The sequence below is a fragment of the Falco punctatus genome, assembly GCF_963210335.1.
Source record: "Falco punctatus genome assembly, chromosome: 8".
Taxonomy (NCBI): Eukaryota; Metazoa; Chordata; class Aves; order Falconiformes; family Falconidae; genus Falco; species Falco punctatus.
In genome coordinates, this window is record NC_137588.1 from 53,281,129 (window position 1) to 53,306,691 (window position 25,563).

Consider the following 25,563-nt stretch of genomic DNA (forward strand, 5'->3'; position numbering starts at 1 on the left):
TCATACAGAGCTGCAGTATAGAGATCTTTCTATGTATATATTTATAGGTATGTATATATTTATAGTGCACTGCATTTAAAACAGCCGGGCCTGCTTCTTCAGCTCATTCCTCTTCCACAGGGCCAGGCGGTCAAACTCGGCGATGGTCATGCCAAAGATCTGGTAGAACTCCTCCTGGGAGAGGTGCCGCTGGGGAGAGACAGGATGCTGAGCCAGGGCTGGGGACTGCGGCCACCACCCGGGGCCAACAGTCACCACGCAGGCCGTGTGGCTGCAGTGGGGTGGGAGGGCACATGAGAGGGTCTGATGGCACCCACTGTCTGGCTGGGTGCAATGGGGTGCTACAACCCCCAGCAGTGCACACTTGGGAGGGGGGGAGCACCTGGCTCCCTCCTGCTCCTGCCCAACACACTCATGCTGATGGCACAGGAACAGCTCTGCCCGACCAGCAGAGCAGCAGGACCACCGTGACAGTGTGCTGGCCCACGCGTACCCCTGGGGAGCTATGGGGATGCTCCTCACACATCCACAAGCCCCTTGCAGCCCCATGCTGCCTGCCAGGGCTAAGGGGACACCTTGTGGGATTGGGTCCCTCTGAGCCCCGAGGAGATTGTCCCTGGTGGAAAAGGCTCTCCTCACCTCTAACCGAGTCCTGTCCACATCTTTGGGCAGCTGGTTCCTCCCCCTCGTCTTCACCAGAAGCAGCTCATAGGGGTATATCTGCACAGGGACAGGAAGACCACGAGGTAGCTCTGGAGCCAGAAGAGGACAGCTGGGGCACACCTGGGCACAAGGTCATAGGGGCCACCAGGGTAAAGCCTCCTCCTGCCATGTTTAGCAGGGTCTGGGTGGCACAACTGCCTCCAGGGCTTGGACGGGACAAGGCAGAGCAGGGACTTGCTCTCAGGGTGACCCTAATCCACCTTGAATCACCTTGGTGGCTCTGGAATAACCTGCTCACTCTGAGAAACCAGGAGTGACCCAGGGACAAGTGTGAGTAGGGAACCACCAGCACAACCACCCTTCTCTGTTCCTCAGCCAGGAGACATTTCTGCTTGGCCAGGTGCTTGGGACCCTGCTGCAGAGTCCCTGCTGAAGGACTCTGGTCCAAGCCCCACAGTCCTGGGACAGGGCTGTCAGGAGTGGGGTGGAGGTGTGGGCATTGCAGGCACAGGGCAAAGCTTCCTCCTGAAGGGCCTGGGGACACCCGGACATGTCCGTGGGACTCCCTCTGGGTGGTACTTGCACCTCCAGCTGGCAGCTGCTTCTTGGAGCAGAAGCATCTTACCTTGTACTCTGTGGGGAGAGAAAAAGACAAGGGAGACATGAGCCACACTGACCCCTCCACTGCCAGGATCCTCCCCCTGGGGCTGTGGGGACCCCTACTTCTCTCCCCACTTGTCCCCCCAGCCTGGAACTCATTTTCCAGAGCTGCCTACTCCAGTAGGCAGCCCCATGGTGTCTGGCTCTGTGCCTACAGGGTCCCCTGCCCACACTGCTCCCCAGCCCTGCCGCGCCTTACCTCGCATCCCCCAGTTGACGGCGTTCGTGCTGTCATAGTGGAAAAGCTCGGCACTGGGAGGCTGCAGGAGGGACACAGGGAGGGAGGAGTAAGAGGGGGTTCCCTCCAGACGCTCAGCATGGCATCTCCCATGTCCCTGGCATGGGGAAGGCACCCACCCTGCCAAAGCAGAACCCACTCCCCACACCTGGCAGCAGGGAAACTGAGGCATGAGGCAGTGAAGTGATGAGCCCAGGTCACATGGAGGCAGGACCAGGGCTGCTGACCCCCAGCAATCGCTGCCCCAGGGTATAAAGCTCATGTGCTGGGAAGCAACACCTGCATCCCTCTGAAACGTGCTCTGCAGGATGTTCAGGGCAGGCACCTCTGTCCTGCAGTGCCTGGACAGGGCACTTAGGTCCCCAGTAAGGGTCATTTTGGATTGGCACAGACCAGCAGTGACAGCTGGGGTGCAGAGAAGGGGGAAGCAGGACACCCTAGTCATGAAAGGGGAGCACTGAGGGCTTTGAGGAGCCTGGGGAGAATAAGGAAGGGTGCCGAGATGCCTGGCAGCAGCAGAATGCAGGCAGAAGACACTTACCCTGTGCAGCCCATTCCTCCTGTAGGCAGGGAGGGAGGCTGACTTAGAAATAAGGGGATCTGCAAAAAAGCCACCGAAGTGCGTAAGGGAAAATGCAGGGGTGAGCCCCACACCCTGGAAGAGCACCCACTGGGTCACCCTACCCCTGTGCTCCCACATCGCTACCCAGCTCCACATTCACCCAGCTCTGTCTCCTTCCAGCTCCAACTCATTTCCAGCCTGGCTTCCTCCCATGCTGATATTCCTCTTCCCAAAATCCCTTTCCCACGGCAGCCATCCCACCTCACCCTTCAGTGCAACAGTCTCCTCTTTCAGTTTCTCCGTCTTGCCCTTTCCTGGCACTGCCACCAGCTCTGCCCTGGTTCAGCTCTACCCTGTCCCATCCTTTCAGCTCCTTTTTCTCTCCCTTTTTTCCCTTCCTGGTCCCAGCATCTCCTCCAGCTCAGGTTCTTGGACCCCACAGCCACGGGGGACCAGCCGTGGAGGGCTGCAGGCTCACACACTCACCGCTGTCAGCCAGGTAGTGCGTCCGAGGAGCTGCAAGGAGAGCAGAGCTGGGTGTCAGGGAGGACCAAGTGCCCCGTGCCATGCAGAGCTGCCTGGCTGCCAGTCCATGGGTCCTCCTGGGAGCCCAAAGGGGCTGAGGGGCCCCCTGAGCATCTCCAAACAGCCTCAGCAGCTCCACGAGGGCAGATGTGCCATGAGGAAGGAGAGCATGGAGCGGGCAGGGGCATCTGTTCTGCCAGATTCCCCAGTATGCCCAGCCCACCCTGCAGCCCTGAGGGAGAGCGGCTGGGTGCCCTGGGTGCTGTGCAGCAAGAGCAGCTCAAGCGAGGAGGGCAACCCTGGGGCCAGTCAGCAGGTCTGGGGGGCCAGGAGGTCCCAGATGTGCCATTAATGAGGAGGTACACATGCATGAGCCCAAGAAAGGTCAGAGCAAACCTAGTGTGGCTGTGCTGTGAGATTCCCAAGGGACCCTTCAACCTCGCCTTGAGGCGCTTCACCAGGCTGCCTGGACAGGCTGCAAACACCCGCCGGGCGATGCCCAAACCTAACCAGGGCACAGAGGATGGATGGAGCCCTCCAGAGAGGAAAAGAGCCTCTGAGGTCCAACTCCGGTGCCCAGCACTTCTCCCACACCCCTTCCCAGTGCCCTGTTGTTCCTTCTCCACCCCAGCAAACTTCCTGCAGGGGCTAGAGCCATGCCGGCTAGGACAGACAGACGGACAGGGTCATCCTTACAGCCGTTGAGGGAGCCCTCATAGCCAGCCGTGTGCAGGGCTTCTCTGCTGCTGGCTGAGCTGCGAGGGGGTGTCCAGGGGTCTGCGTAGGAGCTGGACCGAGCCTTCATCTCCTCCCTCAGGATCAGCCTGCCGATGCCACTCTGGATCTGGGCAGGGGGAAAAAGCTGCGTCGCACCCCTCCTTCCCCTGTCTGGCCCTCCATGACAGCTGGCACACGGTAGCAGGGCATGGCACCTCCCAGCATGGGCTCAGCATCTCCCATTTGCTCCCCCATCCCTAGGGACAAGCTGCTGGGGTGGGGTGACTCGGCAAGGGGGTGCACTCCCCCTCCTTCAGACCTCACGTTGGGGGTGGCCAAGGGGGGAGAGATGACAGAGGGCAGCAGGGATGGTGGTGGCCCCTTCTTGGGTGCCAGAGCTGGCTGGGTCTCCTCCCCAAAGCCAACCGCCGGCGGGGGCAGCTTGCTGCTGGCTCTCCCACGTAAGGCTGCGGGCAGGGAGATCGCTCACCTTGTGCATGCTCCGGTCATACCCATCCTCCTCGCCTCCTGATGAGAACCTCCGGGCGCGGGGGGCTGCAAGGAGACATGTGGGGGGTCAGATGGGGACAAAAGTGGAGGCAGGTGGGGAGGAGACAGTCCCCAGCTGCATGGGGACAGCCGAGTCCCAAGGGCTGCTAGGATTTTGGTGTCACTTTGGCAGGTATCTTGGCCCAACTCCACCTTCAGGTGCAGACCCAACTCAGGGCACGGTTCCCTCCCAGGGAACGACTGGGTTTGGGGGCAGGAATGGGTTTCCCTTTCCCCCAGCCCTATGGGGGGCTGTTACCTTTGGGGGAGCCTTGGAAGGACCAGTACTCTGACTCGGAGTGGTAGTACAAGTCTGGGGAATAGGCAGGGCTGTACTTGGATGACTGTGCGATGTCTTCGCTGGTTTTGCTTTTCGTGGCTGCAGGGGGGTTGTCTGCAAAAGGAGCAGGCAGAGCTGTCACAACAACCCTGAGTCCTGTCAGCAGGACTTGCAAAGATCCAGCCCAGGATGAAGGCAAAACCTCTTCCCTCCTCTCTCCCCAGTGGCCTCCAGCAGTTTACGTTCGGGACAGCATGGAGCAGAGCTGGGAATAATCCCTTTTCAAAATGCTGACACCTCCTGGAGACAAGTGTGCAGAGGCAGACAGTAGGGATGGTGACAAGCAGAGGGGCTGTCACTGATGTGGCTGTGAAAGGACCTGAACAACTCGGCACCACCGCAAGCTCTGGCTCCTGCACAGTGCTCACCCCAATACCACCAATGCCACCAACCTCACCATGCCCCTGTGCCCCAGGCTGTCCCATCTCCCAGAGGGCTATAACTGCACAGGCAGCAGGGGACGGAGGCTCAGTCCCAGCAGGGAAAGGGCTCTTGGTGGGTCACTGCCAGGGGAAGGCGGCAGTGGGCTGTGCAGCCGCGGGGAGCAGAGGGGTGACCCCAGCAGCTCCAGCTCTGGCTGGGGCTCAGTCCCCATGGCAGGGCCACACAGAGCTCTGCTCAGAGTGGGGACTGAGCCTTGGTGGCACGTGTAAGAAATGCGAGTGAGCTCTGCTCCTTTCTCCCAGATGCCAGAAGATTTGCAGGGGAAAGAACACTCAGGACAGGCTGTGTGGCAGAGCCATCCCACCACCTCAAGCGGGCACAGGGGACCCTGCACATGGCAGGTACTTACAGCAGCGGGTGCAGCCAGCAGCAGGGCAGTAGGAGTCAGGCAGGTGGGAAGGAAGAGCCCAGGGAGAGAGAGGAGACACAGTTACTGCTTGAGGGGAGCTGCTATCCCTCTACGCACAGAAGCAAGCAGGGATAGTGCAAGCCAGCCCCGCTGAGAGATACCAACTGCCCTCCCCTTTTCCCCATCCCTCAACACCCCCAGGCCTGTTTCACCCCAGAGCATCCATCCAAGATGGGTTGTGATTCTTCTCCAAAGCTCCACATGAAACTGCAAATGACCACCTTCATCCCTTTCTCGAGGCTGCTCTGGCTCCTGGCATCAGCAAGCAACAGCCACCCTTGTCTCCTCTGGCATCCCTCCATGGCCTCGCTCCCCCTCCCACAGCTGTCCCTGGTGCCAGCACCACTGACAGCCTTTGCCTCCATCCCTTGCAACACAGGTGTGGTCCAAAGCTTCCTTTTTCTTGCACTGAACCCTGCACTCCGCTGCCTGGAAGGGAAGCAGGAGCATCAGCCCAGCAAAGCCCAGCACCCCAACATCTTGCCTTGATGCTGGCTCCCATCTCCCACCCTGCCCCTAAACACCATTCAGCCAGAGCAAGCCCCACGCTGGTACCCCGCCCCACCTCCCCCACGGGGCAGAGCCCCACTGCAGCCAGCACATCATACCGTGTCGCTTATAGATGGGGGGTTTCCGGTAGATGTTACTCTCGCCAGCAGCTGGTGGAAGAAGAAAGAAATAAAGGGAGGAAAGAAGGAAAGAAGGGAGGAAGGGGAGGCCAGCGTGGGCATGCTGAGTGGACAGGACAGAGGTCCTGCAGGAGACACTACCCCCTTGCCATCTTTCCATCACACAACCGCCTCTGGGTCCACGCGTTCCACGGGAGCGCAGCACCGGGCCAGGGCCAGGCAGGCTCCCGGAGGGCAGCAGGATCACGGTCCCAGGGCTGCCCTGGGGCAGGGGTGCACACAGAGAACATGCAGTGAGAGCCCCAGCTCAGCATGCACCGTGGGGCCGTGGGTGCTGCCAGCCCCGGGAGGGACCGGCACAGCCAGGGACCACCGGCCACCCCTGCCAGCCAGCAGCAATGCACCCACGGCTCATGCTGGCACGGTTTCTCGGGGTTGCCAGTGCCTGGAAGAACCACCTGCGAGCTACCTGGGGCGAAACAACATCAGCCAAAGCCTCTTTCTGCAGCAGAGAGAGAAAAGAGCAAGCTGGGAAGGGAAGCGAACTGGAGCCTGGTGCCGAGAGCTACAGCCCCTGTGCAGGGGCCAGGCAGCAGAGCTGGCGGAGCAGGGAGGGGGCCATCCATAAACCACCGACCGTCAGCGGGAGGGCAGGGCAGGGCAGGCAGCAGGGCCGAACCCTGGCTAGGATGGGGTGGGAGCAGGGGACCATGGTGGAGAGCCTCTGGGTGTCCTCACGGTGCTGTCCCAGGGCATCAGCTATACACTGTGGAGGAGGACGAGTGCAGCGGGAGATGCCTACAGCTGAGCACGGTGGTCCGGGGCTCTGGCCCCCCTGTGCGTACTGAGGGATGGATGGGCAGCTCTGCCTGCTTCCCTCCCCACTCTCCCTTTCTGCCCACTCCGTCCCCGTCCCCGTGGGCTCTGCGTGGCCGGGAGCGGGTGGTGGCCCTTACCTGGTGGCCCCCTGCAATCCCTGCAGAAGGGGAGCAGGCATCTGGCAAGCCCAGAAGACTCTGGGGGGAGGGAGCAGCGGGCCCTAGGGGGAGTATAAAATAGTCATCTGTAGTGGATGGGTGTGCAGAAAGGCCTCCAGCAGACACGCTTTGGCTCATGACCTTGGGGAGGAGGCAGGGGAGAGGGGCAGGCTCTCCGCAGGGGATTCATCTTTGTGTGAGGGTGGAGGAAGGTCAGGGAAGAGGAGGGACAAGAGGGACCTTGCAAGGATCAAGCAGACTCTGGGCAGCTCTGGGACGTCTGGGTGGTGATGGGGAGGGAGGAGGGTTCAAGCTGCAGGTCCTGTTTATGGATGGCCTCTACCAGGGGTAGATCCTGCTGCCAGCTGGCTCTAGGCAGGCGGTGGAGCTACGCATGCGACACAGCGGGGACGGCACATGCGGGCATGCCACAGACACGGCGCTTCCCCAGGGACCGGTGTGCTCCAGAGCCTACCTGGGATGTGGAAATGCTTGGGTGCTTGGTATGAGGTTGGAGTGGAGGACCTCACATCTAACTGGCTATAGTACGGGGAGCTGCGCCCGCTCTCCGTGCCTACGCGGTGCCGAGCAGAAGCAGCCATAAGTGACCAAGGGAGAGAACAAGAGGCAGAAGAAAATGGGTGTTAAATGCAGCAGTGTTAGAAGAGCCGGGGGCAACCCATGTGGTGGGGGTGACAAGGATGTGTGCCGGGCCGTGGTCCAGGATGGGGCGTGATGGAGCAGGGTGAGATTTCCCGCATCTCTGGAAGAAGGTGGGATGCAGAGGAAACCCCATGTGCAGGTGCTATTACAGAGCAGCCCGCCGCCCCACTGCTGGCGAGAGGGAAGCCGAGCATGCTGCAGAGGCAAACGGTGATGGGCCCTTGGTGGTGCAGCGTGGGGGTAACTTGGGGAATGCGGGACCTCCGGACTTACTGACCTTGGATTTTCCCAGTTGTTCCTCCCCATCTCCAAAGGACAGGAGATACGGCACAGACACACTCTGCTTCCCCCTGACATGCTCCAGGGTGTGCACGTGTGTGTGTAAGAACCCGCCTTACAGCACTGGCTGGGCACAAGCGCTCTTGTGCATGCCTCTCCCAGAGCCACCAAGCCAGCCGAGGGGTTTTCACTGGACCTGGGGGTCCCCTCCTTCCCCACCCCATCCTCTATGAGCCTCAGCTCAGGTCTGAGCCAGGGCACAGCCCCCTCAGCCTCTCCTTGCTACTTGTAAGATGAAGAGTCAGGGGAACCAGAGGGTGCACACAGCAGGATTGCTCAGTGCCCCACAGCTCCTGTTGCTGTCAGCTCTCCATGGATGCCTTCAGGCCTCCTGCCTGCTTGCCAGAGGTGGGACCACTGAGGTCCCCTTGGAGAAGCAGGGGACAGTTTGGTGATCCCGGCTCCACTTGGGAGTCTGAGCTTAGCCCAGCCTGGGTTTGCAGCTGACGTCCTCACCTGAGCGGTAGAAATGATGGGGGGACCTCGGGATGGTGGGGGACATGCCCTGGCGGCTGTAGGTGGGGGAGTCGATGTAGCCAGGGCTGGAGGCTCGCCTCTGCCGCATGTCAAAGCTCTCGTAGATGTCCTGGGGACAGGGAAAAGCATGGAGAGAAGTGGGGTTAGAGCTGGCGAGATGAGGGATGAGGCAAGTCAGTGTTTTGGCAGCCCTGAGGGAGGTGTCCCACGGATGGGGGTCCCCATGCTTGTGACAGCTCAGGAGGGTGCATGCTCTGCGGTGTGACATGCTGGGCATCATGTGTGTCCTCCACAGCTGGAGCGCGTCCCCAGGCTGCTCTGCCTCCCTGCTGCCAAAATGCAGGCAACAAAGCCCAGGGTTTGGGACCAGGTGACAAAGTCCAGCCAGAGGCTTTCAGCCCCTTGCCTGAAGATTGTCCCCTTTCCCTGTGCTTGTTCCCAATTGCTGGTGTCCCCTTCCACAAGGAAAAAGCTGCACCCTGGGTCCTCTCTGCCAGGGAAGGCTTGCATGCAGCTCTCCCTGGGGCCCAAAGCACAGGACCCTCCTGGACAGGGTCCCCCCGTCTCCCCACACCTCAGGGCAGCATCTAGGTGGGGGCACATTCAGCAGAGCCCCAGCATCCCTGGGCAGAGGAATGCTGAGCAGCAGCGGGTGACAGACCCCCCAGTGCCTGCCGAGGGCATTACCTGTGAGTACGGGGAGAGGGTCCCCAGGGACTGGAGGCAGCAGGAGGCAAAAGGGGGAGAAAGAGAGACAGTACACAGTTAAGGGGAGCAGTGACAGACTGGTGTCCCTCAGTGGCTCGTTTTTCCCATGTTACAGCCTAATCACAGCTGTCAGGCTGCAAAGGTGGCTGCTGGTACAGCCAGAGCCAAACTGTGGCAGGATGCTGGGCAGGGAGCCCCCGGCCAGGAGGGGAGCTGGCGTGAGGATGGCCTTTCCTCTATCAGTAGCCTGGACCCCTTCTTGGAGACCTTGCTGGAGCAGCTGCAAGCGGGACAAGGTGGCTGCTGGCCCCATAGTACTACACAGCAGGGCATGGCAGTGCCAACTGCACCATCACCGCGTGGGCTGGAGGAAACCAGACTTGGGACAAGCCTTGGGACTGGAGACTTAAGAGATGCTGCTGCTGGCCATTGCAAAGTCCTCTTCCAAGTCTCCCATCTCTGTGTGAGCTGCTCGTTCCTCTTCCACGGAATTAGTGAAATCATTCAGCAGTTCCAGCCTGCCTGGGGGAGCAGGGCAGGGCAGTCCTGCGCCACGTGCTGCTTGGGCATCATCTTATCACGTTTGCAAAAATGCACTGACCGAGCCCCCTTCCCCTGGCTGCGGGGACAGCACCCAACAGGGGCAGCCTTGCCATGCTCTGGAGATGCCATGCTGGGGCTGGGTGGCCAGGAGGATTGCCTGCCAGGGGCCAGGCTTTGGGCTGAGCCTGCTGGCTGCCTGTCCCTCCACCCCAGATGGATACATGTGTGTTGAGTGCTCTCCTCCTCTCCTGCTGCATGCTACGATGGGCGAGCTCCCTACCACATCACTCCTGAGGGTGACATCTCCTCCTGCACAGCACTGCCTGTCCCTGCACGTCAGGTCTGCAGCACAGGGCGCTGCCATCAGCTGATAAGGTCACTGGTTTCTTTCTTACTCTCCAGCAGCAGCATCAAGTTTTCCCTTCCAGCCCAGGCCTTCTTCCCAGTGATGGGGAGCCTCCAGGAGAGGTCTTACTCCCACTCCTGCCTCCCTGTAGTATTCCCATTGGAGTGAGCAAACCCACATGCAACTTTCCTCGTTGCCCCAAACCGGGGCTTGGCTCCCTGCGCAGCCCGGCATCGGGCGTATTGAGACTCAGTACCTCCCCATAGCTATATCTCTCCAGTGTCTCATCCGACGTGTATCTGTGATAGGGCTCGTAGGAAATGAGGTCAGGACGCTGCACTTCATAGATGGCTTTAATCTTGGGAAGAGCTGCCAGGTCTTTGTAATTAAGGATCTCATTATCCACTTTAGCCTAGGGAGAGGGAGAGACAGAGACAGAGAGACAGAAAGGAAGAGGAGGAGAAAAGGAAGGGGAGGCTGGAGCGTACAGTGTGGAGTCAGCTCAGAGCAGACAGAGCCCATTGCCACCCCAGCAGCAGGAAGAAGTAAGAGGAGATGCCCAAGAGGCAGCAGTGGGAAGGGGCAGAGGAGCTGGGAGGGTGGGACCGTGCTCCTCCGAGCACTCCTGGGCAAGGGAGAACGGTTTGTCTGTGCTGTCCTCAAATGCTGGGCTTGTCCCTGGGGGACGCTTCACACTGCAGAGCAGCACCAGGAACTGCCACACCTTTCCCTGGGGCCAGAGCATCCATCCTGCAGAGCTGTACTTACGCAGATGACACGGTTTGGGGAGCCGATGCTGGAACCGGGGGGCGAGATGGAGGTTTCTGACGTCCTCCTGTGCTGTGGAGGCAGAAAGGTGGAGGACACGTGAGAGCACGGTGAGGAGGGACCCCTGAGCAGGCACAGTGCTGGGTGCAGCACATTGTTGGTTTTGGGGCTGAATTTCACCCAAGGCCCAGGTTCTCCGCCCTTTCATCCACCTGCTGCCAGTGCCCATGGCTGTTGCAGGCTGTCCTGCCATCCAGCTTTGCGCCCTGGCCTCTCTTGGGGCCAGATCTGGAGTCGGGTGAGTGGCCTGGCCAGACCAGCATGGCCAGCCGGGAGCAGAAAGGGAGCGCACAGCTCAAGGGGCGTGGGGGGCTGGTGGGGGGACTGCTGTGCCCCCTCCCTGGCTGTGGCATGGGCTGGTGTCAGCCAGGAGGTAGGTCCCCCCTAACAGCCTTGGCCATGGCCACCCACCAGCCTCCGGGCAGTGGGGACAGAGTTTGTGCCAGCCTCGGGAAGCCACCCTGGGCTTGGACACTGCCACAACAGTTCACTTCCAGCAGGGACTCAGGAGCAACATCACCTGGGATGTACCACCTCTGAGAGATGCTGCCTACCTTTAGTTTCTTCTCTGCCCTGGCTGCCTGCTTGCAGATAGGGTGCCACACTTCGGAGCCTGCAACGCAGCAAAGGGAAAGTGTTTCAGCTCTGCACGCAGCTCACACCTGCTGCTAGGGATTGTCCAGCTCCACCTGCCATGGGGAGTCCTGTCCCATCCCTGCATCCCTGCTGCCTCCAGCACTGACCTTCAACCCGCGGTCCCCTGGGGGGGATGCGGCAGCGCTCTGCCCAGCAGCAGCTGCACTGACCAACCAGTGTTACAGGAGCGCAGTGCCTGTGTGCTGGGGGGGGCAGCTCCTGGGGGGCCCTGCAGAGGCAGGAGGTAGGAACTGGGGTCTCTCCAGGAGGAGCAGAGCAGCATGGAGGCGGTGAGCCCCAAGGATGAGGGGCTCACCTGCTGCATCCCACCAGCTTTCCCAGGTGCCTTCTCTGCTATAGCACGGCCACAAGCAGGTAGCCATTGGGAAGGCAGGGCAGCGGGGACTGGGTGTCCGTACTGAGAAATGAAATGGCTCCCAAGACTGAGGTGTAGTGGCCAACACTACTAAACTGTGACAGCAAACCCAGGTGTGTTTTCGGTGCAGCCCAGCCAGTGCTCAGCCAGGCAGCTCCTGCTGGTTAAACTGGGGTAACACCGAGTCCAGGGCATCCACAGCCCTCCACACCCTCCAGGCTGGAACCAGCAAAGCCACCGAGCTTTGCCCAGGTGTGCCCCAGGATGGATGCTGAGCACAGCCATCATCCTGCCCATGACAGGGCCTTGCTGGGACCCCCACTCTCACTCACTCTCAGTGCACAATTCCCCCTTTGCCACCCATGGGATCATTAGTGACTCAGGGTGGCGGGTAAGCACAGGTTACTGACAAAACAAACCCTCCCTCTGTGCTGGAAATAGCCCCTAAGGCAGCTCCAGGCAGGAGGAGCTCCTGCCGAAACCAAACCCAAACTGTCTGGATGTGCCAAGTGAAAGCCTAACCCCTCTGGTGCTGCTTGCAGTGAGCCCCCGTACACAAAGCCCTGCCTGGGCAGCTGCCCAGTGCAGCACCAGGCCAGCACCCACTGCAGCAGGCACCCACCAGCCAGTGCTGTGCACCCACGGCGAGCACACTGAGCTGCATCAATTGGAGGAGACAGCTGTAAACACAGGGAAAAAGATGAAAAATAACTCAGCTAAAGCCCAGCTCCTACACACTTCAGGACAGCGTGCCTGCAGTTCCCACCGCTTATATTTCCAGCTGGCCAGAGACAGCTAACGCAGGGAACATGGGGCCCTGGTGACTGATGTGCTGCCTTCCCAGTCCCCCTCTGAATCTGGATGGGTTTGGTGCTCTTGGATCCTCACAGTACCCCCAAAGGCTTGGTGTGCTGACAGTAAGGAAAAAATGGATGTGGGGAGTTGGGGACAGTGGGGAAGAGGTCCCCTGGGGCTGGGGAGCGTGGGGAGCCAGGCACCCTGTTCCCATCCCAGCCTCTATTAGCCGGGCACAGGCCAGGGACACATCCAGGCATGCCCGCCCATGCTCCCTCTCTCCTGTGCAGGGAGACTTGCAGGGAGCAAAAAGCTGCTGACAAGGAACAAAGTTTCCTCCAGCTCAGCGGCAGGGAAGCTTTCAGGCAGAGAAATTGTCACTGCACAGCCCAGGAAGAGCGCAGGGGCTGGGGAGCAGCAGACAAGGGGGTCTCCTCTGGCACTGCTGCACAGAGGGACCCTTTCAGCAACGATCACTGTAAGGAGCCAAACTCCACACGCCCCGCAGCCAGCACACCTCTGCAAGGCCCCGCCGGTCCGTGCCCTGACACGGGGCAGGGCAGTCCCTCCTTGCTGCAACGGGATGCCTACCTGTGAGGTACATCTCCTCTCCTTCTGTGAACATCTGGTGGCAGCGGACACATCTGGCACAGGTGGGGTGGTAGTGCTTCCCTCCTGCCTGCAAGGGTGAGCAGAGAAAAGGGGCCCCTGAGCAAGGCAGGACATGGTGACCTGCTCACGTCCCTGAGGACAGGTGGCCCTGGCACCACTTGCTGCTGCAGACAGTGACAAGGTGAATGGGACAAACTGCCCAGGGTGGCCTCGGAGCCCACTGCAATACATGGAAAACACCAGAGACCACTTCATCACTAACACTTCTGACCTGCTGGACTAAGAGTCTGACTGGGAACCTTCTGCTGTCCTTGAACCATCCAACACGCAGGAAAACAGATCCAGGAGGTACCCCTAAAAACCTCACCCTAATAAATCATCTTTGCACTCTGGAAATAACCGAGACCCTCTGCAGTAACACTCAGCCAAGCAGCCATGCTTTATATTAGCTCCTTCCCTCTACAGCTTTGAAGAGAAAGAGCAAATTTGGCCCAGGATGTCAGCAGGGAAGCGGTAAAGGGAGAAGAAGGGCCCCAAAGATAAATCTCACTAAGCACAGGCTTCCTCTTGCTGTCATATCCTCCCTGGCTACCATTGCCAGCGCCTCTCCCTCAAGAAACTTTTCTCCTTCTGTGAAGCCATGCCCAAACTTCAGCACTAGCGCCACACTGTTCCCCAGCTGAGCGGGAGCTGGGCTGCTCCCTTTGCTCTTTGACAGGGATAATAGCTTTAATTGGTAGCTTGTTTCCACTCAAAGTGTCTGCTAGCATTTCAATTATAGGCTTGTTTTCTGGGCTGGGAGGCAGGAGCTGGCTCAGGGTAGGAGGAATCTGGGCTGCACAGTTAGAGCTCAATCCCAAAGGACATTTTACTCCCATAATAATCCAAGAGAAGAAGGAGGATAATTTAAGGCGGCAGAGGGAAGATGAGGCTCTCGCTGATAAAAGGGGGTTATGATAGAGGGGGCTGGAACTGGTTTGAAACAGGGAGGATCATCAGGAAAATTTGCTGCAAAGATAACTGAGAATCTGCCAGTTGATTGCACACAAAAATCAACCTGGAATTCAGTATCTTTGGGGTGCAGATGGAAGCCAATGGCTTTTCCCCTCCAATTTATGCCAAAACTGAGTGGAAGGTTTTAGGGCAGGCAGGGGAGGTGAATGGGAGAGTTTGGGCCCCTCTACGTTTCATTGCAGTGCACCCCAATCCAGGGAAGGGACAGCCCTGCACCCTGGCCCAGCTGCAGTGCCCCATGGCAGGAGCTGGCACTAAATGCTTCACCAGCCTGAGCAAACACATCCAGGCTATACAGATTCTAAACCAGTTTTACTCCTAAAAACCTCATCTAGAATCTCCAGTGTTGCTGACATTGTGCCAACGGGCTCATCATGTCTCACGCCCATTGCCCCAGGGAGGTGACCCACCGCCCCACCAAGGCAGAAGCTCCCCAAGGATGTCCAGTTCCTCCTGCTCTGCCTGAGCCCCTGTACACAAAGCCCTGCCTGGGCAGCTGCCCAGTGCAGCACCACGTCAGCACCCACCAGCCAGTGCTGTGCACCCACGGCGAGCACACTGAGCTGCATCAATTGGAGGAGACAGCTGTAAACACAGGGAAAAAGATGAAAAATAACTCAGCTAAAGCCCAGCTCCTACACACTTCAGGACAGCGTGCCTGCAGTTCCCACCACTTATATTTCCAGCTGGCCAGAGACAGCTAACGCAGGGAACATGGGGCCCTGGTGACTGATGTGCTGCCTTCCCAGTCCCCCTCTGAATCTGGATGGGTTTAGTGCTCTTGGATCCTCACAGTACCCCCAAAGGCTTGGTGTGCTGATAGTAAGGAAAAAAAACCCTGTATACATACATATTTTCCTATCTAGACTATATGGGCTGCTGTCACAGGTCAGACTGCCAAAAGGGGATGCTTTTCAGATCTGCGCGGGGATGCAGGGGGAGGCTGGCAGCTCCCCCAGTGGTACCAGCCAGTCCCAACTTTCATTTCAATGCAGATCTCCAAAAGCCACCCAGCATCTCAACACCCTCCACTCCTCCTCGAGGAACAACTCTCCAAACCAGGCACCAACCTTGTTCCTTTTACACTGGTTAATATTACAGCTCATAAAAGGTAGGGAAGCTGCGAGGGAAGAGACCTGCTCGTTATCACTTGGGGTCCCTTAAAGGCTCATTAATCATCCAAGCCTGGCTGCACAGCTCAGAGCAGCTGGGAAAGCCTGGAGGCTGCCGGGATAGCATGAGAAGGCTCCTTAAGGCCTAAAAATATTTAAAGGCACCCTCTCCATTTCACGCTTTGCCAGAGAAGACAATTAAAGCCTCTGGTTTTACAGATCTTTCAATACTGCCAGCAGGTGCATAACCAGGGAGGGTGGGGAGCACGGGCTCAGCCCCGGCCGCAGGGAGGGAAAGGGTGCCTGCAGGTTTCATGGTGCCTGCAGGTTTCATGGTGCTTGCCTGCCAGAGCCCTCCAGCACCCAAACCCTATGCTCCTTTCGACTCTGTGACAGCACTTACAAGGAGGTGGCACCTCGGCTCTGCCCGTGGGGACACCAGTTCCAAGGCATGTGGCTTCCAGCCCATAGAGTCCCACTGCACAAGGAGGTCTCCCATGTCCAGGCACGGGTGCGGCACACAAGATGCTAATGTGAGATGATTACAGTCCAGAATATCTCGTGGGATTCAGTCGTCTTCTTCCCATGGCCCAGTATGGGTGGGCAGAGCTGGCTGGCCCCTCCAGCCAGGAAAAAGCCTATGTTGGGAGCAAAGCTGGGGAGGGAGGGCACTGGAGGAGGTGAAAAGACCTAGAGGTATTGCCAGAAGAAGAGCCAGGGCAGATGGAGGTGAGGCAGAGCAGGGAGGTTTGTTCCCTCATCACCGCCCCAAGACCATCTCCAGCTTGCAGCCAGGCTGCTGGTACCCCCACATCTGTCACGCCCTGCAGAGCTGCTCTCTGTCCATCCCCTTAGATGTGCAGCAGCAGGAACGTCCTACACTTGTCCTGACTCTGATGTGGTTGCACTGAGCGAGGAAAACCCCGAGAGCAGTGCAACAAATGGCTCAGAGTCAGCAGTGCCCGATGGCGCCAGCCAGGTCCCCTCTGGCTCCTCTCACCCACCCTCACACACCGAGCATCCCACTAACACCCAGCCTGATTGCCCTGCCCGGATGGCTGAGGATGCTCTGTCCTGGCAGGGGGTTATCAGGGACCAGACTGCTCAGGGGAGCAGTGGCAGGGATTTGATGTCAGGGGAGCCTCTGGCTTTGCCCTGCTCTATTCAGACTTTTGCTGACCAAGTGACCCCCATGATCCACCAGCCCATGGCAGCCGCTGCAGTGCTGAGCTCATGCTCACAGAAGCCAGCGCTGGGACTGCTGCTGAAGCCCAGAGTCAGCAGAAAGCCTTCACAGGCAAAGGCCGCTCCCTGAAGAGGGGGGAAGATGCTGGAGGGCTCTTGCTTCACGAGAGGCTCCCTGGCCAGCTGGATGCTCTTAGGCCAGCCCCACTGGCAGGACCAGAGCGGGTGACCACTTCTTGGTAGGCTGTGAGTGAAACAGGCTGGAGATGTCCTGGAACAGCTCTCAGCAGGCTGGAGATCTACACAGCCACCGCCACTCCAGCCCACAGCACCTGCTGTCTCCGGTTTTGGGATACAGCTTCCTATTGCTGCTGTCTGCAGGTGGCAGAGGTGTGGGTGCCAATGCTGCCCTGGGAGCACTTCTCTCCTGCTCAGCCATGCAGAAGGGAAGGTCTCGGGAGTAACTGAGCACGCTTTCAGCCAGTGCCGCCACAGCCCAACTCCACAGTATCACTAGGGGGTCTAAAAATCACAACAGGCTTCATTCTAACATATTTCTCTACGCCTCCAGAGCCTTTAGTTTAACCTCAGATCAGAATTTCTGGCTTTCCCCCTGCCCCTGCAAACACTGGGGTAGAAACAGAAAGCCTGACGGGACACCTCACCTCCAGGAGCAGGGACCAAGCCAGGACCTGACAACCTGACGACAGGAAGCACCAGCCCTAACAAACTTATCTGTCCCTCCCTAACAACAACCCCCACTCCCCTCACCAGCTGTGCAGCTCCACCGTCACCCAAAACATGCTTCAAGGCCACCTGCACCCACCCACGCCTTGCTGTGGGATCCCCGTGGGATCCCTGCACCCCTCGGAGGCTCTGCCAGAGCAGATCCTGCTGGCCAGCAACGTGATGAACAAAGCTGCCGCTGGATGTGGCCCAGGGAGGGGGACCCCCTGCTCTGGTTGTCGCCCTGCAAAGGGGTGTGCCATGGGGATGGCTGCCCATGGGCAGGGTGCTGCAGCCCCTCACATGGGCTCCGCAGCGGGCAGCCGTGCTGGATGCGTTTCCAAGGCAACAGGCAGGCTGCCTGCACAGGGATGCTCAGAAGGCAGGCTGGGGTGAGCATGGTGGGGACACTTCAGAGCTGGGCATGGTAGCAGTTGGTTAAGGCTAGTGTCCCCACATCCTGGACTCCAGACATGTCCCAGCAGACCCAGGCCACTGTGTGCTCTGGCTGCTTCTCGAGGTCCAGTACCCAAGCCATCTCTTTAAAGTTCTGCAGCATGGTGGTGCTCCTTCCTGCCCCCACCCTCCAGAGAAGGTGGTCAGACTGTCTCCACACACCCACTGCAGGAGAAGCCATGACCCCAAGAAACCATGACAAGTGTGTAGGACGATGAAACCCCCACACCAAGAGCTAAGGTGTGCACCTCTGGGCAGGACACATGTGGTCCCTATTACAGACTAGTGCAGGGTGGCCACGGCCCCAGGACTCACCTCCAGGACCCTGCCGCTGATGTACCGGTTGCAGGTCTCACACTTGATGCCAAACTGGGCATGGTAGTCAGACTCGCAGTACGGGATGCCATCCCTTTGGGAGAGGGAGGAGAAGGGGGTGAGCGGTAGGTGAGCTGTGCTGGGCACCCCCTCACTGCAGCCCCAGGGGGTGTAGCTCCGCAATGGCCAGGGCAGCCAAGCCTGCCACCAGGATGGTGGCACTCACTTGCTGATGTACTCGCCAGTGAGGATGATCCCGCATGTTTGGCACTTGAAGCAGCTGACATGCCACTGCTTCTCCAGGGCCAGAAGGGACTGGCCTTGCTTGATCTCTTCCTTGCAGCCGGCGCAGTCTGGAAGGACAGAAGGGGAGTGTGGGACCATTGCAGCTCCCTGGTGGGGGGCTCGGTGGTGCAGCAGGAACACCCACATCTGCTGGCCTATGCTGAGGCACCCTGGTCTTTTAACCCGAGGCACACTTCTTGCACCCAGAGGAAAGCTCTAGCCCAGAGAACCCCGTTTTCTAGGGGATGCTGCTGTTATAAACACCCTGCTCCTGAGCCCACTCCAGGGCCAGTTTCTTGGGGATGATTTCTTTATGGGAATATGCTCATTCCCAGCAAAGGAGCCAAGAGGAAAGCCTCCTGCTGGAGCTGGAACCTCCGAGGCACTGCTGGCACCCAGCCACCCTGGCCGAGCACCCACCGCAGCACAGAGCCAGGTCCCCCTGCTGGGCGATGCGCTTGGGCCAGGGTCCTGCACGGGCTGCTGGGGCCACGCTGCCTCGGCAGGTCCCCGGGGGCTCCCCTCCGGGCAGGAGTGGTGGGAAGTGTCCGCAGTGAGCGCAGCAGAGGAAGGGCTGTGCTCTCCGGCAGCCGCGTCCGGCCCCGCTGCACTATTTACGAGACTCCCTTCCTTCCCCACCTCCCCTGGCTCCTGTTAGGGCTGGGAGCAGGAAGCACATGGGCCTCAGACCCCTGACCTTGACTCCTCCGTGTCCTCTTCTCCCCCTGGGCAGCAGGTTTGCCCACATGGGGTTTCTCCTTAACCCCGTCCCTGCTGCAGCACAGGCAGCCTGACCAGGCAGGCTTTCCCACTCAGCCCACCCCCAGGCAGCTCTGCACCAAGTCCCTGCCTGCTGGGCAATGCTAAGGGGGGAGGATTTTTGACCCCTGGCAAAAAGCAGGCTGGCCAGCTCACGTCAGCCAGGATCCATTCCCTGTGTCACACAGGTCCTGCTGGTTTTTGAGTTGCTCACAGGGCTGGGGCTTCAGGGAGAGGCTCAGCATCCTTCCTCTAGGGATGTCCTCCCTGCAGAGCGCACCAGCATGGGCTCCAGCAGGCACACCTCCTCTGCCACCCCTTCTGGGTGGCCCTGCCAGGGTCACTTGTGTCACAAGGGGCACATGCAGGCAGCAGGCTACATCTGGCAGCTGCCTATGAATAAAGCATGGTGCCCTCAGGTAACCCTGCTCTGGCTGGGGAGGAGCGCTGGCAGGAAGGGGATGGGAAGGGAGAAAGCAGCAGGAGAGAGGCAGAGCATGCAGCTGTCCTCCCCCTGCCCGCTGCCCTGGCCCTGCTATGGGAGACAGTGGGGTGCTGTCCTCTGGCTGGGGCTCATCCAAACCCCGCCACATCCCTTAACCCCATCGAGGTCATGGTGAGAGCTGGGGGGAGGCAGCTCGGGATGGCTCCCAGGGACCCATCAGCACCAGCTTGTAACTCAACCCGAACAGCCACCACCAGTGCCACCAGGGTGACGAGGACCACAGGTGACACCATGGTCCTGGGTCTGGTCCTCGCTGCACGACTCTGCTCCAGGCACTGATGCTCCAGGAGCTGCTGAGCTCCAACAGCAAGGGCTCCCACCCGGCCCCGCCGCAGCTCAGCCTGCTGACGTGGCAGGGTTTGGGCACCACGGTGTGGCACAGCTCCCAGCTCTCCCTGCCTTCTGCCACCTGCCCACGCGCTGCGCTGAGACAGCGCCCCTGGGACGTGACAGCAGTAAACACGGGGCATATGGGAGACAGTGAAGCATGGATCACACGTTCATGCTGCAGTCCCCTCGCTCCCGACATGGGCTGAAGCAAGCCCTGTGTGCAGCAGCTCTGCGCTGCAGGGACACTCTACCAGCCCCCAAGCACAGTACCCACAGGATGCTCTGCAGCGGCCTGGGACAGAGAGCCTGCAGCAAGGAAAAACTGGGGGGGCGAGGGGAGACAAAGCATGGCATGAAGAGAAGGTATTCCAGCAACCAACCTGGGGTCAAAAGCAAGGCCAAATCCATGCAGAAGAGCCTGTCCGTTGCTCTTGCTGAGTTTTAGCTTGGGTTCATCAGTGCAAAGGGATAAGCCTAAGAAGCCTTTCAGTGCTCATACAGGCAGTGAGTAATGCCAATGCTGGGAAAACTGGGCAAGCAGTCCTGGGGCTGGCACCCGGACACAGACACAAGGCAATACCTGGGCACTGCCTCAGAACAAACCCAGCTCCAAAACCTCGCTGCTGCCCCAGACAGTGCCCGCCAGCATGGCAGCACCTGCCCAGGTCACAAACAGGCCCAGGGAGTTTCTGAAACCAGGGGTGACCTGCAGTCCTGGCTAGAGCCAGACCACACTCTCTCTCCTCCAAAACCTCTGCGAATGCCCGCAGCTCCATGCAGCGCTGCATGCTGGCCCTAAAGCCCATCCCATCACCCCACCAACCACCATCCAGGGGTACGTGGCCCCTCTCCTTGCAGCCATCACGTAGTGCAAGAGCAGTCAACTTACGGCTGGGCCCGTGGATCTTGATGGGTTTGGTGCTGATGAGAGAGTGGGAGCAGTTTTGGCAGACGCAGTCCTTCCCACTGAACGTGACCTTGTCTCCGATGGGGAACGGCTTCCTGTGGCCAAGGAGAGGTGGGGAGGTGTGAGCTGCTAAATCACTCCATGCAGTGCTTGGGACTGCCTGCGCACTCCTTCCCCAGGGGCCAGCAGGACCCGTGGTGCCAAGGAACAGAGGGGTTCCAGGCAAGGGCTACAAGGGCAGGCAGCAAGTGTGCGTGTGTGCTGGGGCAGGAGAACCAAGGCAGGCATTAAGGCAGGTCTCCAGGCTGCAAAGGAAAGGGTTGGAGCCATTCTGTTGCATCCCAAGGGCCTCCGCTAAGAAAACACAGAGGAGGTGCTTGCTGCGGTGCTGAGCAGGGAACAAGGGGCTGCGGTGCCGAGCAAGGGAACAAACAGCCCTCTCCCCAGTGCACAGCCAAGGGCTGTACAGAGCTTCTTGCAGGGGGGGCATGCACCCTTGGTGGCTGCTTCAGCTCACCTGCAGGTGCTGCAGACAAAACACTTGGGGTGGTAGGTCCTCCCTAGGGCAGAGATGACTTCTCCGGTGATGAAGTCCCCACAGCTGTCACAGCGGGTCCCATAGAGTTGCTGGTAGTCATGGGTGCAGATGTACTCCTGGTTCTTAAAGAAGAAGCCCGACTGGGCCAGGTCACAGCCGCACACTGCCGGGGGAGGACACGCACCCGTCAAGGGGGCAGCAGCAGGTCCAGCCCCAGGGCTCGGCTGGGATCTCTGAGCCTACCTCTGCTGCCTCACCAGCAGTGGTCCCTGGGCATCTCTGAAGACACAGCTTTCTGCAGGCATCTCAGAGGGTTTCCCTTCCCACCAGACACGCTGGGGCCTTCCCCCAGCACCACAAGATGTCAGTGTTGGGCTGTGGCAGGGTGCAGGATGGTGCTGCCCGGACAGCCAGGGCTGGGCACTCCCAGAGGAAACCCCAGCGCCAGGAAGGGAACCCCTGCAGTCCCCACTCACCATGCACAAACAGCCTGGGAGGGCCCGTGGCATCCCCTCCTGGACCTACGGCATGTGGATGGCGCTCAGCCCCTCCACTTGACACTCTCATGATGTCAGGAAGCTGAGAACAGGACTGGCGCAGAGCTGGGCATGCCCTAGGGTTGGCTGGGGAGAGGTCTTCTCCACGCCCTGCTGCATGGCCTTCTCTGTGATGAGCACTCTCCACTCCCTGGCCTGGACACGAAGCTGTGCCCTAGGAACAGACCCTGGGACACACTGGGGTCGGGGCTCTCATGCTTGTTTTTCCATAGCTATCCAGCCCAATCTTGCTTCCTTCCCTGCTGTGGGAACCGTGGGTGGTGCACAGCCCATCAGAGTAATCCAAGGAGATGTGGCAAGCCCTGGCCCTTAGTGTCATCTCCCTCCTACGTCTCCTCCATTCACAGAGAGACCTCGAGAGCATCGGACCCTGGAAGGCACCTCAGGAGTGGCACAGGGACCAGGTCCCGCAGCTTTTGCTCTATGCCCATCACCTGTCCTGCAAGGTGATGGGGTAGAGAGGGGAAACTACAGAGCAACTGAGCACCTGCTGGCACAGCCCATCTTGGTCTCTGCTTTACCCTTCACCCCCAAGCACCTCTCTGTCCTGTCCTTGCACACTTCATCCGCACCCACGGGCCAGCCTGCACAGCAGCCACCTCCGCAGGGCACAGCTGGACCCGCTGGGTGCAGGACCCACAAGGGCAGAGATGCAGCTCCTCTCCCACACAGCATCCCCTGGCAAAGCGGCTCCCTGGAGCTCTGGGTAGATAGCTGGGGGTGCAGGGCCAGCATCCGCTGCTCTCCAAAAGAGCCTGCCAGTTCTTATTTGTCAAGCAACAAGGGACAGGCCACCAGCTCTGGGACAGCATCAGGAAGCAGATGCAAGAAAAAACTGAAGTAGATCTGGGCCCTCTTAGCTGTGGGACCCATAGCACATCCCTAGCTGTGCCAGGCTCCTGGGGACATGTCAGGGACAAGCCACGGGGCTGGTGTGGAAGCCAGTGGCAGCCACCCGGAGGTGGCAGTGGGTAAGAGCTGTGAGGGAAGGTGAGACAGGAGGATTTCCTCTCATTATTTATTCCCTTTCACTTGGAAATCAGGCAACGAGCACTGCCAAGCTCTCCCTGCCAGCTCCTGGACCCTTTGAAGCTGACGGCTGTCTGAGCTCTTTGTCTGAACACGAAAGCTCCTGCTCGGTCCCCCATGTCCAAGCTGGGAAGGAACAGGGGGCTCAGCATGGTGCCCCACACATGTAGGTCAGCCTTGAGGGCAACCTGGGGCTCACACCCTGCCCCAGAGATCCAGGGCTGCCCACAGCATGGGGGACAGGGCTGCAGGAGGGCTGGTGACAGCCCAGGGGAAGAGTCCCCTCTAGCCAAACCCTCTTTCCCAGGGAGGAGCAGCAAAGCATGGCCAAGGGGATGGGGATTTATGTCCTGCCTAGCACAGGGTGCTGGGAGCTCGGAAGACCAGAGACCTTTAAAAAGCCCTGGTAATGGGATGCTCCACAACCTACAGAAGCAGCCACTGGCCTGGCTGACAGTTGCTGCTTTAATAAACACGCTAAGGAGCCCTTCAGCATCAGCTCTGGGCCGTTAGCTTTTACGGCTCTGCAGCTCTCCTCTTGTGCTCAGGGAGGATTCGAGCAACCTCTCTATTTCTACCAGCCCCCGGGGGCTACTGAGCCCCAGCTGCATCCCACGGCATCTTGGTCGCATCCCATGCATGGGTGGCAGTGATCTGTTGCCCACCCTCAGCCCCACCAGGAGCTGCTCTGGGCATCTCCCCCACCTTGCTGCCTCTCAGCCAGGCTGGCCACACCTCCTCCTCCCCCCGATTTGGGAGCAGGCAAGTACCTGAAGGACGTGGTGGCCCGCCCAGATCACAGATGGGCCATGGGTATGTTGGGGACTGGCACAGCATGGGCCGTTGGCATTCAGGCAGCTCGAGCGCAGTGATGGTACCCATGTCTCGGCCACCACTGTTCCCAGCCTGCCAGCCCTGGCATCATGCAGGGCCATTGCCTGCACAGTGCCAGCCCCGTGCCGTTATCTCCCCACCTGCACCGTGCCACATCCACCCCTGTGGGAAGCTGCCACCCCCCGGCATGTGACCACATCTCAGTGGGCCAGGTAGGTCTGTCCCCAGCCTTTTGCTTTCCAGACTGCACCCAAGGTTGTGGGGCAACCCAGCCAGCAGCTCTTCAGGTGGCACCATCCTACCTTGGCAGGTGAAGCAGCGGATGTGGAAGTGATTGCTCTGGACACGCACCACCTCGCCCTTGCAGGTGTCCCCACAGCGGTAGCACTGGATGACAGTGGAGCTGCTTCCAGGGGTGTAGGGGTTTTGCTGATAGGGAACTGCTGGCAGAAAGAAGGGAGGGAAAAGCAAAAGAGGGGAAGCATCTGTTAGCATTTTGGACACAGCCAGGTGTCATGGCACTGACCTCAGCTTGGTAGCTGCAGAAGGGCCCTCCAGCAACTGTGACACAGCAGCCGGACATCAGGCCGTCGCTAAGGTCAAAGGACAGCTGAGACCATGCCGGTACCCAGTGACTGAGCTGGGTGCACATCCCTGTCTGGATGTGGGATTTCCCTGTCCCCACAAAAGAGCCACTACCCACCTTTGGCTCTCAGGTCTGCGGTCCTAAGTGCTGTGCAGTGCAAGGGCCTGGGCAATGCTCCCTGTCACTGCATGGATAACCAGGTCATCTCTACCATTGCCCAAAGCCATGCAGAGCTCCCTGGATGCTCTCCTATCTCCCAAGCAGGTGCAGAAGACAACGCAGGGACCAGCCACCCACCGGCTCTGCTCCCCACAGCCCTCAGGCAATGCTGGCTCGCTGCTGACCTGCTCAGAAACAGACCAGCGAGCACCGGTTTGGCAGCAGCATGGGAAGGAACTGTTGTTTTTTCGGAGCTTCCACTTGTTTGGTTAGGAGCCCGATGAAGAAGTCATTTTTCAAGGAGCTTTCAAACATCACAGCAATTGAGTGTTTGGCCCTGGTGGGACTCTCACCTCCTCAGCAAGGAGCAGCATCCCAGCCCCGATGCTCCTTCCGGAGTAGCACTGCGGTCGCGTGCAGGCTCTGCGCCATGCAGGGGGCTGGAGGGGAGGGGAGGGCAGCACGGCTCCCCCAGAGCTTCCCCTGCTGCAGATGGTCCTGGGACTCACCTCCACTCCTCGTCCTCCTCTAGCAGCTCTGCAGACCACCACGAAGGGCTGATGCTCTGCAGCCTCGCCCCACGCTCCAGAGGAGGAACTGTATGGAGCAAGGGGTCTTTCTACTTCCTCAGCACAATCCCCAAATAGACACAGAAAACATTTCAAGAAGAAGCTCCTGCTTTCCCTGCCCCGCCTGCAAGTGCACAGGCTGCTCACAGGAGCTCTGGGCTGGCCAAACCATGCTAACTGCTGCAAGCAGGGACCAAGCAGCAAAGGACTCGTTTGCTGTGAGACTTCATTCAGAGAGGGAATTGCAAGCTGGGCAGCTCGAGCAGCGAAGGGCAGCATTTCAATGGACCAGAGACTTTCTGACCCAGTGCTGAACTGCATTCCCAGGAACAAGAGAAGCAGCTGATTGAAACCTGGTATGTGAACTCCCTCCAGAGCAGGGAGAAAGGGGCATAGGACAGAGAAGATCAGTCATTAGAGAGGCTCCTCGCTCACCATGGGGCAGATCATGTGACAGGGAACAGAAACAGCCCATTATTGACTTCGAAAGCAAAGAAAGAGAAGTCAAAATGACATTGAGACTATCTCACAGTAATATCCCATCCCATATGCCAAGTGCCCAGAGACACACTCTGTGGATGTGCAGCACTCTTGCCACTGGGAAAATGGGCTGACCCTCCCTGGCCACTGCTCCATCCCCTGGGGCTATGCTGGGGGCTGG

The 25,563-nt window shown here is 59.5% G+C and overlaps 1 protein-coding gene across 15 annotated transcripts in view; it reads right to left on the reverse strand.

Moving 5' to 3' along the window:
* Positions 1 to 18: 18 nt before the first annotated feature.
* ABLIM3 (actin binding LIM protein family member 3) overlaps positions 19 to 25,563 on the reverse strand; it is a 56,128-nt gene continuing 30,583 nt past the window's right edge. Inside the window, exons 2-23 of one of the 15 annotated variants that reach the window (XM_080398041.1) lie at positions 23,891 to 24,031; positions 21,148 to 21,331; positions 20,613 to 20,725; positions 18,071 to 18,197; positions 17,845 to 17,938; positions 13,016 to 13,103; positions 11,172 to 11,230; positions 10,558 to 10,629; positions 10,046 to 10,201; positions 8,880 to 8,909; positions 8,172 to 8,301; positions 7,189 to 7,287; positions 5,716 to 5,766; positions 4,174 to 4,308; positions 3,856 to 3,920; positions 3,345 to 3,492; positions 2,610 to 2,639; positions 2,103 to 2,161; positions 1,523 to 1,583; positions 1,289 to 1,296; positions 640 to 720; positions 19 to 189 (exon numbers count right to left, since the gene is read on the reverse strand). In XM_080398041.1, the coding sequence (XP_080254167.1) occupies positions 76 to 189; positions 640 to 720; positions 1,289 to 1,296; positions 1,523 to 1,583; positions 2,103 to 2,161; positions 2,610 to 2,639; positions 3,345 to 3,492; positions 3,856 to 3,920; positions 4,174 to 4,308; positions 5,716 to 5,766; positions 7,189 to 7,287; positions 8,172 to 8,301; positions 8,880 to 8,909; positions 10,046 to 10,201; positions 10,558 to 10,629; positions 11,172 to 11,230; positions 13,016 to 13,103; positions 17,845 to 17,938; positions 18,071 to 18,197; positions 20,613 to 20,725; positions 21,148 to 21,331; positions 23,891 to 24,031 (2,045 nt within the window). In that variant the 3' untranslated portion in view covers positions 19 to 75. Of the gene's footprint in view, positions 190 to 639; positions 1,297 to 1,522; positions 1,584 to 2,102; positions 2,162 to 2,609; positions 2,640 to 3,344; positions 3,493 to 3,855; positions 3,921 to 4,173; positions 4,309 to 5,715; positions 5,767 to 6,692; positions 6,776 to 7,188; positions 7,288 to 8,171; positions 8,302 to 8,879; positions 8,910 to 10,045; positions 10,202 to 10,557; positions 10,630 to 11,171; positions 11,231 to 13,015; positions 13,104 to 17,844; positions 17,939 to 18,070; positions 18,198 to 20,612; positions 20,726 to 21,147; positions 21,332 to 23,890; positions 24,032 to 25,563 lie in introns of those variants that run through there. The other 14 variants (XR_013929841.1, XR_013929842.1, XR_013929843.1 and 11 more) reach the window with 14 other exon arrangements.